The following is a 13167-nucleotide window of genomic DNA, read 5'->3' as shown; positions in this document are numbered from 1 at the left end:
TAACTTATTATATACAGTATATTTAAATCAACAGTCAAATATACATTGAGATGTGCTTCATGCAAATGCCTCGCGGCACTCTACCATAAAAAACATTTTTATATATACACATATAAATGTCACGCAGTATTTAAATGCTAAGTCTACCGAATGATTACCTCATTTACTCTTCTTGACAAACAAAACTCTCTGCTGGGAAAAAGTCAATGAAGTTACAGCTGAGAGTACAGCCCAGCAAAACACAAAACACGGCAATACCAGCAGAAGAATACAGGAGAGACGTGGTACCAGTTTAATTGGAAAACTTGTGCTTGAGGTGCCACGTAGTGACAGCAAGAGATCAGAGGATAGGTTTTATCCTGAGCACCATGAACATAAAATATTGCTACCAGGCACAGACCTGTGTTGGAGCAGACCTCTGTAGATATTAATGAGAGGATGGGAAACACAATGATGAAGACAGCATGAAGGAAAAGCACCTGTAAAGTGTTAACAAGACACAACAGGAATGAGGAAAGCTGGCAAAATTATATTATTTATTTCCTAGCTGCTAATGAAGAGAAAATTTTCCAATGTTATCCTAAGTTTGAGAAATTAAGGGAAAGAGAGGTATTTGGCACAATAAAATGCCTTCCCTGGAGGTCACAACTCAATGGTTGTGGGGCTCAGGAAGAATATAGCTTTCGTCTGGATCCTGAATCCTTGTTCTTCACCCATGGCCAATATCAGCTTTCTGTCTCTTATTACTCCATAAGATCAGCCCATGTTGGGTATGATGGTACAGAGGACAGACACTTCTGGAGTATTTGATGTTTATTTTATGTCACCCATTACAGCCAGAGGAAATGCAAGAGCCAGGAGGAAACATCCTAACTTCCTCACACCTGCAGTTGCCCAAGCAGCTGTGATTTCTGTTAAACCACTTCTGTTAAGTAAAACCCAATAATTTGCTTTCCAATTTTCTACAGAGATGAGCAAGTAACAGGTCTAAATGGAGCTTCACAGCTCCCATCTGGTTTTTGTGCTTCTTCTTCAACTTTTTCCAACCCCGGCCTGCCTAATGTTCACTGGATGTAACACGGTGACCGTATAGGTTTTTGGTGAGATCATAGAGACTACCACAGCCCATCTGCATTGCTGCCAAGCAGCAGTCTTCCTTCTGCCTTATCAGTAGTGATAACTTGTAGGATTCAGGATTTTATGTTCCTGTGATGGGCAATACCCAATTCCCACGCAGGTTCCCAAATTAGGATCAAAAAAAGCATCAACACTGGACTTTTTTCTGCCTTCTACAAGCATTAGGTTTTCCCTGCTCTGTGTACAAAACCTGTCTAGCGACAGAGCTTTGCTCAAGCTGTTCAGCTCTGCAGCAAAATCTCAAAATTCATCCTCCCATGACAAACTCAGGAGCAGAGGGGAGGGAAAAAAAGTCTCACCTTCAACCTTCTGTTTTGGGGGAGCAGCTCAGGGAGAGCCCAGTCTGCGGCTCTCCTCTTACTAATTTGTACAGATGGCTTGTGTGGAGAGGAGAGGAGAGGAGAGGGATTGTAATGCCAAAAGAGATGAATGGTATCTACCAAGTTCTTTATCCAGGCTACAGTATTGACCTATATCTGCTCCATAAAGGTGAAAAAACATGGATAGTTGTGTGGGTTGAGCGGGAACATCTTCCTGCTGCCAGCTGGCAAACAGCTTGGGGATTACAGCATGAGGATTAATAGCCTTTGTCATTTGTAAGTGCAGATGCTAACCTTACTCCTATGACAGACTGATCTTCTTTGGATTCTGTGCCTGTTTGCTGTTCCAGAAAGATGACCTTGGGCTGCTGTGAGAGACAAAATACTTACACATTCATTTCTTCGGGCCCACAGTGTAGGCTGCAGGAAGACACGAGCTCACCTTGCACTGAAAAAAAAGGCTGTATGCCTTCAGCAGATCTGGAGCTCAGGAATCATGCAGAGAAACTGGGTTTCAGCTCAGGCTTGATGCCACTGCAGCCCAGCTGTGCTGCTTTCTGAAGTAGAGAGTGAGCAGATTCCCAGCTCTACAGCAGCATGAGCACACTGAGAGCCTTCCCTGCTTCCCTCCCTCCTCACCACCTTCCCACCACTGCTTGGGGTTTTCATTTCTTGCACGACATCTTGTTAAATCTGCACCAGATCCCAAACAAACACCCAAAACAGCTATGTGGAATTATCCTGGACGTCTTTCCAAGCTTTAGGATCTGTCAGCTTCTGGTTGCTTGTATCACAGAAGCAGATGAGCTGAGAGCCAGCACCGCTTCCTGGGATATGAGAACGTATTTGTTGGGGTAGCACATGCTGAAGGGGAAAACGTGCCTCATTCGAAGTGGGAGCTTTTCTACAAACCCTGGATGCTTTGTTTTTTCCCCTCAAACCATAGCTGCAAACATCACAGTACATTTTAAATGGAAAGCGGATGTTCCTGCATACTAATTCCTTCAGGCTCTGTTGTCCTTTCACAGAACACAATGCCCATGAGAAAGAAGAAAGCAAATACAGAACAGGTTGTTTCTTCTGTCATTAACTTGGTCCACACTGAGGTGAACGGGTGTCACTACTTTGTAAATATTAAAGTATCACAGCCCAACCAACAACCTTCAAACTCCACAAGTGGATTAGACAGCAGGGATGCAATGTCTTGATCATGAGCACCATGACTTTAAGACAACCCCTCTAGGAGTCAGCTTCCCCCAGGCCTGGGGATAACGTGAGGGAGAAGGCCATATTCTCTGCTCAGCCTTTTTGTCCACCTTTCGTGCTGAAGGGCAGAAGGCAGCTGAGAGGCAGAGAGATGAAGCGCTGTGATCACACAGATTAAAGATGATGATAAATATGGGAGCGGAAAGCAAGCTCTGCAGGCACGCCAGCTCCAAGGTCATCACCAGCTCCAACTGAAGGGGAAAACGAACTGCCACCAGAGGAAACGCCTGCTCCTCTGCCAAGCTGCCACCTCCAGCTTTATGATGGAAAAATGATCAATAGCAGCTGGCAGCTTTTGGTTCTGTGCATCCAGGAACATCTAAAGACATTCATGACTGAAGATCAGTCGACTATGTAAAGCACCAAACAACTCCTCGGGATCTGCAGCCGCTAAAAATATATCTGAGTATTGTCCATGTACCCCAGGAGCCACACAACCCACATTACCTCCGAAGGGAAGCACAGGCAAGGCAGAGCGACAGGAACGAGCAGGACACAGCAGGGTCCAGCTAATTAAAGACACTGGTAAAAAGGAAACCCAAACAAATCAAAGGATGTAGAAGCCCATCCAGGCAAAGCTTTTGCAAATGGACACTTCAGGGAGCCAGCACTGCAGCTCAGTGGGCTAAAAGAGGTACTCATTTCTGTGGGCATCAGCTGAAGATCACATTATGAGGAATATAAACATGGTGAGATCATTCTGTTCTGTTGTCGATACACATTAAAACCAGAAGATAAAACAACAGCAGAGCTTAGCAGGACAGAGCAGGATAGCTCCAGCTGGCTGGAGAGAGACCAAGGAAGGAACAGACTGCAACCAGCTGAACAATGCTGTTCAAGATACAGAGCTGTATGCAGGGCACTTGCCCACAATATTCTGGGCCTATGCCAGTGCAGATAAGTTCCTTCCCACACAATGGTTTTGTGGGTTTTCAGGTTTTTTTATTTTCCGATCCTGATCCTTGAACTTCCCATGGCCTTCCCACAGGAAGCTCCTCTCCCCGCCTTGGAGCCCCAGAGAAGCAGAAAGGAAGCATCAGCACCCACATGGAGGAAGGCCAGTGAAGCACAGGGTCCAGCCTACCACCCATCACCAACTGTGAGCCAAGGGAGAGTTAAACTTCCCAAGGAATGGAAACCTTTCTGCAAATTCAGTCTTGTCAGCCACTTCCAAAGGAAACAAGGGGTTAAAACACTGACTGAAAGGGCAACGGTATTTACATAAGAAAGACCAGGAGCACAAGCCAAGCCTGTATCAATATTAGCAATGACTAATTCAATCTGTCAATGGGAAGAATTAGAGGAGCTTTGGAATATGCCAGGGCTGGTACAAATCCTTCATTTCACAGATAGTCAACACCAAAAAGAAAAATAAACCACGAAAGCAGCAAAAATCTCAAAATACAACTAGCAAGCACAAGCACCCCCAGCACCTTGTTCATCCCAAGATTCAAAAAATTCCTCCATTGCTTTAGTAGGAACATAATGAACCCCACGAATGCACTGCTCAAGGCATGGATATGCCAACAGTTTTGGCAGTAGCTCCAAAAGCCCAGTGGTCCATTTGCTGCATCCCTTTTTAACCCCTCTTCAAAATTTTCTGGTAAAATATAAGGCCAAAAGATTGCAACAAGAATGCAGCAACCTGCTTCCCTTGGACAACTAAGTTTTAATACATTCTCAGATATTAACTTACTCTAAGTAAGCTGTTTTCTCTTGCTTTCCTCTGACTCCCAATACTCTACACTGAAATTATATATTAAAATTCAATTCCCGTAATGCTGTATCTTTGGAAAAGATCTTACTGTGAAAACAGCATGGAAGTCCAAAACCAGTTTATTACATTGCTTTTTAAAATGATCTTTTTCAATAGTTTTTTTTTAATCATACTGTTATAAATCTGGGTTATCTCCAGTTCACTGCTGAAACACATTATCAACTTACAGTTTTCCCTTAGCTAATCATGAAGCATAAGCAACACTTCACAGGTTCAAGAAGTTATGGAGAAAATCTCAGTAAGTTTATCATACATTCACATTCCAGGTAATAAAATTAATTATAAACACTTGCATATACATTTTATGCAGTTCAGGGAAAAAAAGATGCCGAGATTGGAAAGCAACTGGAATCAGCAAATGTACCTTTTGAGTTGGGCTGTTTCCTCTACTTTTTTTTTCCCAGAAGAAATATGTGTGATAAAAAAAAATCTATTCTGTTGGTTACCACTCAAATGTTCTTTTTTTTTTTTTCATTGGTAATACAGCAGCATTAGCAGTGCAGTCAAAAATATACTTGTTTGCTGAGCTGAATTTGGATTGTATCCTGTTTTGTGACAGAAAGGCCCAGTAGTGCAAAGCAGATATGTCAGCTTATCTAGACAGGAGAGGAGAACCCTCCTGCATATGATACCCAGAAGTCTCCCTGAAAAAATGATACTCAGACAGGTGATAAGAATATACAAAAGCAGGGTCTGTAGAATAACTTGTATCACCTGAACCAGAAGCCCTCCTACATGCAGATTACTCTGTCTGCCTCATGAGGACAGACAGAGCCTGTGTGTATGACATCAAGTGATAACCTGTGAGTGTCACAGCAGTGCCCTCAGGGCCTGGCTGGCCTGGATGTGAGCCAAACCAGCAGAGAGGCCCAATTTTGGTCAAACAGCCAGTGCCAAAATTTGCATTAGTTAGATTTGCACAGCACCATTGAAGGAAGGAGACGGCTGCAGTGCAGTAGGAGGCAGAATTTGGTGCCAGATCTCAGTAAATGACAAAACCAAAACATGAAGTGACTCAGTGCAGACAAACCTTTTCAGCAAAATATTTCCTGTGTCTTGCTGTCATCAGCAGGAATGGAGAAATGCCAGTCCTCTCCTAGAGAGTGGGGGGAATGGGAGATTGGGCAGCTGATAGCATTTGAAGATCTCAGCACCTCGCTGCCTACATACCATCACTGCACTTGAAGATGAACATCCTCCTTTGTGTCACACACGGCACTGCAAAAACAACCACTTAGTCAAGCAGCAGACCGAGACACCTCCCCTATCCATCATCTCCACGGCTTCAACTTGCGGAGACAGGGAAAAAGAACAGAGTGGAAAAGGACAATATAGTCTGAAAAGTTACTACGTGAAAGTGTCATCACCTCATCCAGCAAGCCTGCTCCTTGCATTGTTTTCAGTGAGAGGCAGGAAGCACAACACTTTTCTCTGGTGCTAGTTCAGCAGAGCCCCTCTGGGGGGTCCCCTGGATCCTATTTCTTGCCTGCAGGAGAGCTCACCCCCAAGATGAGGTGACATGGTCTGGCATCTTCTATGGCTCAGCATGCCAAAACAGGTCCCCTGTCATATCCCAAGAAGATGTTAAAGGATAGCCCTCAGCAAACTGAGTAGTGCTCAGCTGAATCACAGAGAAACCACAGATCTGAAGCCCTCCCCTGTAATGCTCACAGAAATGCTTTTCTGAATGAACCTCACTTCTAAAAACCAAATTAACACATTGGCAAAACAGTGATGCAGAAAAGAGTGATTCAGGCACAAAGGTGGATGTGCAGCTTTTTCTGGTCTTTTGGTATTTGTGATGACAGAAGCCATAACTTCAAGTAAACATCTAAACATGCATTGTATAATGCAATATAAAACTGATGCTCATTATCTCTTGTGCAAACCTATGGCAATGCAGGCTAACAAGTGTGCAGGGTGCCTAATTAAAAATATCAATAGTGTTAAGTCCTAATATCAACTGTTAGTACAGGAGAACAGTAGTAATGTCTAGGCACTTTAAAGTTGACAGAGAATTCAAGAGTGCTTTCTCATGCTGCTTGAAAAATATATCATCCAGTCTACAGTGGTATCAAATGCTTATTTCTAGGACTTAGAAACATGATAATAAAAGGGAGAGGATGTGATCTGCATGCAGGTTAGCCTTTCTGTGAGCTATCTGCGTGTGAAGAATATTTGCAAACTTCATTAATATAAATAAGGGTAGGGAGAGAAGAGAGAGTTTAACCCAGAAGAAAACAGCATCAGAATCAGCCTGTGATGATTAAGCCTATGACAAAATCAGCAAGACAACAACCAAGGAAAGGATTTTGCAGGTATTCCCACTGCTTCTTACCAGGGTTAATTATTTGGATGTAGAAAATGCAGGACAACCTGGAAAAACAAGAACTAAATGTGCTTCCCAGGCCTTGCCACCTTTAATACCCATGACTGCTGACACCAAGCAGCCAGGTTAAAGCACACATGCCCGGTCAGAGCACAGTGCTTGCCACGGGATAGCTGTTTTTTGCTGGTTGAGAACAAGGTAAGACAGCCCTTTGTCCCAGGATCTGCAGGTTGCCCTGGTAACCACTAGGACTCCAGCAGCGTGTGCCACCTGCAGACCTGCGTCCCCTGCGATTCCTTCATTTCCTGCCAGTGGCTTTGCTCCTCCTCTCCGCTGCTGTTCTGACCCATGGAAATCCAGCCGATCATCTCCTTGCGCTTCATGCTGCGCCTGTTGTATATGGAGATCAGCAGGGTGACATCAGAGAGCTGGAAGAGGGCAACCTGGAAGATGAAGGTTTCCTTGTAGACAGGGTTGGGCTGTCCTCGGCGGATGGAGGTCTTGCAGCGAGACATCTCCTGACCCACGGAGTTGCGCAGGCAGAGCTTTCCATAGGTATCTGGGACAGAATAAAAGAGAGATAATACGTCTGGCACAGGTAACAGACTAAATGGAAGTGGTCAAAAGACACCCCAAACCCCTCCAAGTAGAGCAGCTTTGTCTGCAGTGAATAACAGAGGAGGACTGGACATCTCTCCTTGGTAAAATCCATGGGATGAGAAGCAGCAGATGAAAGCACCTCTTGGATTTTCTCATATTAAGCTGTGGAGAAAAGGAAACTGATGTGTGTTTCAGCCCTACTCTCTTGGAAAGAGCAGGGTATCTGTTATCCAGGCCTAACAAACCTGTCTACAACTAACTGAAACTATGAGCATCTCTATGGATTCTCCACATCAAATGGTGTGTTTCCATCTTCCCTTCCTCTCCCTCACAATCAAGCTTCATTTGGGCTCTCTTACCCAGGTTTCCTTTGACTACCCTTGTCTCTCCACCACTCTCTTTTGGAAGAATGCCTCTGTGACCTATTGTTCGAGACACCAAGCAAAAGGATCTTGAAAGAGAGGGAAAAGAAACCTGCATACACAGTGGAATGATTTATCTCCCATGATAATTTCAAGTTTTTTCCAAATTCTCATATTACTTTTTTGGTGGACTCAGGGTCAATTTTATTCACTATCTAAATCAATACAAGGAGTAAACATGCCTAGGAAGGAATGGTTCAATTTAGTGTTCCTGTAAATCTGTTCTTTAAACTTTTGCTGCCTCCTGTATTAATTAGTTCACCTCTGTTATGTGTTTGTTAATATTGTGGTCTCAGAGCTCCCAATGCTCCACAGATCCAGCTCAGTGTAAGTTTTCACCTTGCTCTGCACGTGACAGCGACAGATTGCTTGGCTAGACAAGTCCTCTGCTAACCCCTTCGTAATCTGTGCCTGGGTTCCTGCAAGTGAGTATTATTTCAGAGTGTGCTGAAGATAGGAAATAAATAACAAGCCTCCATCTCTTGTCTACAGCATTTCTATCCTCTTCTGTTCCCGTTCGATGTGCTATTTTACGCACTTATCTACTGAGCAACACAAGGTGTGAAATTGCACTTCAGGTGTGAAAACACTTCTATGTCTCCAAAGCAGGGCTTTCCACTCCTCTCAAACTGTTCCACTGAAAAAGCTGTCAGGAGACTGACAATCAAGGAGGAAATTGTGAGCCTGCACAGCTGTACAGCTATCGAGTTACTGCAGGGAAAGTTCAGCCCAGTCATTAGCTGGGGGGGCCAGCTTGGCTCCCAGCGTAACACTGGCGATGAATTAGACCTTGCCAACAAAGACCTACTTGTTGCACAGAAAAGCAGAGCTTTGATTTAATTTCCTGATGGTATCTGGAAAGAAAAAAAAAAAAAGGCAAAAAAAAAGCTTTATTAAGAGGTGGACTTATTTCCACCTTACTATTCAGTGTTGGTGGTGCTGAAATCTGTAACAACTTCAGATCCATCAGAAGCACAAAGCCCAAGAGAGGACTCTCTCTTCTACCTCAACTCAAAGTGGAACTCTGCAAGATAACTACCAGACAAAACTCTTGCAGTGTTTGTAGAGATGTCACTTTGTTTTGGAATGACAAACCACAACATGCACTGAAGCATTCCTCATATGTGAGTCCTGGCTGCTGGTCTAGGCTGCAAGGAACTCCCTGGAAATAAAGATAAGTGAGGAGAAGGGGTTTTATAGAATTTTTTTTATTTTTTTTTTTATGTATTCATCCTCTTCTTCTGAGAAGGGGATTTCCAAATAGTAAAAGATCTCCACCAGGCTAATTTTTAAATACAAACAACTAACTAGTACACTTCCTTGTTTGAACTTTAAAATTTTTCTTTCTTTCAAATTAAAAGCTCACATCTTCACATAATTTTAGTGTATTTTCCAAACCAATCCCATTTACAGGCAGAAAGATGAAGTATGTCACTTCTGCTGGAAGAGAAGTGAGTGCTGAGATCTAAGAATTCACAGAGATGAGACCCCCTCTCTTTGCTCCTGGTCCAGTTCTTCCATTATTCTCTGGATATGTCCTTGGTGTCACATTGGTTTTCCCTCTACCCTCTGAAAACTGTTTAGTTGAGGGCATTTGATTGGGATCACAGTAGGAGCTGGGAACAGGAAGGGCAGAGCTGGGGCATGGAGCAGCACTGGAATGATCCTGCCCCTGGACCCCTTGGCAGTTCCTGAATGTGTTTCCCTGCCTATGCTGGGGCAGGGAATGGGCAGAGTGGAGAAGCTGTATGCAGCCAAGAACTGCTACCAACACTCTCACTACTATCCCACCTGAGCATGGCAACATGCAACATAACCAACAGCAAATAAAGAACTTTTTTAGACTCTCTTCCCATGTTACTTGAGAGAAAGGTCACCCACACATGCCTGTATCTCTTCTAAGAAGACAGGGAGAGGACTGAGGTCTAGATTTCACTCCTAGTATACCTTCATGTCATCCCTCCTTCTGAATTTCACCAGTACTGGCGGCTCAGGTGGGATTCATCACACCTAACTGTGGCACACTCATTTGAACAGCCCCCAAAGGAGTCAACCCATTTATAATCAAAGAAGAATATGGCATAATTCAGCAGTGATCTAGTAGGCAGTGCTGCCATTATAGATGATTTACGTTTTAACACTAAAGCAAGTGCCACAGCTAAAGAGCCCCATAGGATACTGTTTCAGGATGCCCTGCTTAATTCTTGAGGCTATGAACGGAGGAGTTTCTTACTAGGATATTAGATCTCTGACTGAGGCCTCATCTTTTGCATGTGTGGTGTAATATAGCTGGCTTTGAAGAAAACTGAGCAGTACACCAACAATGACTTAAACCAAAGTCAGAAAATGTGGCTTTTTCTTTAATACACATCAGATTTTCTACAGACTTCTGCACCAAGACCCTGCCTGTACAGTACCAAGGTTGGTGGAGACCCTGCACGTATCATCTGGATCAGGCAGGGGCGTGAAGGCTGGAAGGAGATTGTGCTCAGGGTAGAGATAATATCAGGAGCCCTATTCATGCCCATGAAAGCACAGGCACAAAAACAGTGCAAGTGACAACTAAATCAGGCTGCTAATTCTCCTAAAATTTATTCCACTGAGTGTATTTTACCAGGAAAAAGAATCAAGATTGCCCGAACAGAAATAAAAGAGTAGGTGTGGATCATATATTTAGCATCTGAAATTTGCTTTGCAGAGTTGGTACATATGAGACTGAGCTGTTATTCTGCTTCACTAACTACATTTAAAGATTGTAGTTTGCCCTTTCTGCATTGCACTCCTTGCAGCATCTTTTTAGGTGTCTCATCAGAAAACATTTCCTAGTCCTCCTTGTGGTCCAGTCTGGTCCTCTGAGATGGAAAACTCTCCCCTCCTGTCGACTTTGCCAAAGAAAATCCATCCCCAGATACACAGTTAAATTAGTGAAACTACGGAAAGGATGAACTTGACAATTTACTGAGGAATGTATGTGTAAGAGCATCTATTCATTATGAAGGCAAACATTTTCCATCTAATTACATGCTCAGATTCAGTAATGGCCTCATTACAGTGGTGTCTCAGCACTCTACACTCTTCAGAGTGTTTATTTTCATGCCACCTCTGTCAAGCACAAAAGGAGAAAAGAGATTAGGGCTCACATTCTTTAAAATGCCTAAGTGCTCACCTATTTGGGCACCCATCTCACTGACATGAAGTAGAGCAAGACCTCTTAATATCTGGGAGTGTCTGAGACTGCAGCTTGCCCATGGTTACACAAAAGTCTGTGAAGATTCAAGAACAAAGTCTAATTTTGCCAAGACCAATTTTAGCACTGCATCTACCAGGCTCTCCCTTCCATACAGGTTTTGGAACAGAAGTTCTTGCTGCAAATCATTTTCACCCTAAACTTATCTTTCATCTCTGGTATGAGTAGATTGAACAATGTTCACATATACATAAAATATCAACACCTCTGCATTTAATACCAGAGTGAAAAGAGCTAAATCAAGGAATGCTGCAAGAAGCCAGACACATTTTGGGCTAGCACTGCATCATCTTGCTCCAGAGGTCTGGGCAAATCTCTCCTTGTGCAGACTGCTCTGTCTCTATCAACACTGCCCCAACCATAAAACACCTCTAGAGAGCTCATCTGCAAAGGCAATCACTTTATCCACGATTCTTCTAATGACCCATTTCTGTCATGATCCTTCTCAGGGAACTAACTGATAATGACAACTCAGGGGAATAATCAGCTCTAATTTATGCATTTTTGGAGCAGGGACCATAGCATACATTCTGCTTTCATTTACCCTAAGCACTACCATTATTAATAAAGCTGACCTGTGAGCAAAAACACTGCCAATACAAAAGCATCTAAGCCCCCTGCTTGAATTTATATTTAGAAAGGAAATAAACAACCAAAGACTCCTGACTCCTCACGTCTGTGGACTGCAGGGTACCCCACGGTGCCGCATGGACTTTCCCACCCGCGCTCCAGGCAAGCTAGCTCATTTCCAAAAGCAGTATAACCATGTCAGCATGCTGCAATCCAGACTAATAACAGCCGCAGCAGAATAAAGCCTTGGGCCTGGAGCTTAATTTCCCCCAGCTGGCGTGCCCACGCTCCCAGCCTACATAATAAACGGCAGCACCGCGCAGCGAAGCAGCCCCAGAGCTCAACTCTGTGCTACTCTGTACTGGCAGCTCCATGCCAGGTCTCAGTTTGAGAAGCAGAAGACCATTAGTCCTGGCTTTACCTCCCCATTAAACCAGCAGTGGGGCAGAAATACTCTGAACTGGGCTCACTGCAGCTGGATCAGTAAAAGAGCAGGGAGAAGAATTAGACCCAAGCTTTTGATCCCAATCCCACATTGTGAAAATCTGGATTTTAGGCAGCTTGTGGCCTACTCTGTAAATCATACAAGAGCTGAGAACTGCCTACTATGTTGCTGAGAAGCCAGCTTTCCTTCCCCTATTCCACCAAGTCTCTGCTGCTCGGGTCTCCTCTCCTGGGGCTTACAGCTCTCACACAAGGGAGAGGCTGGAATCTGGCAACCTTCACAACATGTGAGTCATCAGAGAGCAGACCAGCAGCACCTCTAATTTAAAATGCAGCAGAAAAGAATGCACTGCTCCCTGGAAGCACTTCTCGGCCTGAGGGAGGGAATTGCCAGCAGCAATGACATGCAAGAGGGGTAGGAGATGAGGGCTCCCTGAAAGCTAAGTCCAGGTCTTTCAGGAAAGAAAGCTGTTTCCAGAAACACCTTAGAATCACAGAATCATAGAATCTGCTAGATTGGAAGGGACCTCAGAGATCATCAAGTCCAACCTTTGATCCACTACCGCCACAGTTGCTAGACCATGGCACTGATGCCACATCCAGTCTTATCTTAAAAACCTCCAGGGACAGAGAATTCACCACTTCCCTGGGCAGCCCATTCCAGTGCCTGATTACCCTTTCTGTAATGAATTTCTTCCTAATATCCAGCCTAAACCTCCCCTGGCACAGCTTAAGACCATGTCCTCTTGTCTTGCTGATTGCTGCCTGGGAGAAGAGACCAACCCCCACCTGGCTACAACCTCCTTTCAGAGAGTTGTGGATAGTGAGGGGTTCTCCTCTGAGCCTCCTCTTCTCCAGGCTGAACAACCCCAGCTCCCTCAGCCTCTCCTCATAGGACTTGTGCTCAAGTCCCTTCCCCAGCCTAGTTGCTCTTCTCTGGACCTGCTCCAGCACCTCAACATCCTCCCCCTTGGAGCTCAGTTCCTCTGTGATCCTTCTCTGCTGCCTCAGAAACACACCATGTCCACCCCATTTTACAGCACCAGCCCTCACCT

The 13167-nt window shown here is 44.3% G+C and overlaps 1 protein-coding gene across 4 annotated transcripts in view; it reads right to left on the bottom strand.

The window, feature by feature from the left end:
• The window catches only part of SYT16 (synaptotagmin 16), a 57048-nt gene continuing 43881 nt past the window's right edge, over positions 1 to 13167 (bottom strand). For all 4 annotated transcript variants that reach the window (XM_027637825.1, XM_027637827.1, XM_027637826.1 and 1 more), the window contains one exon: positions 1 to 7388. In XM_027637825.1, coding sequence (XP_027493626.1) covers positions 7075 to 7388 — 314 coding nt within the window. In that variant the 3' untranslated portion in view covers positions 1 to 7074. The remainder of the gene's footprint in view (positions 7389 to 13167) is intronic.

This window comes from Corapipo altera, unplaced genomic scaffold, assembly GCF_003945725.1.
Source record: "Corapipo altera isolate COAL_440 unplaced genomic scaffold, ASM394572v1 23, whole genome shotgun sequence".
NCBI lineage: Eukaryota > Metazoa > Chordata > Aves > Passeriformes > Pipridae > Corapipo > Corapipo altera.
This window is presented reverse-complemented; position numbering and strand designations above follow the sequence as displayed.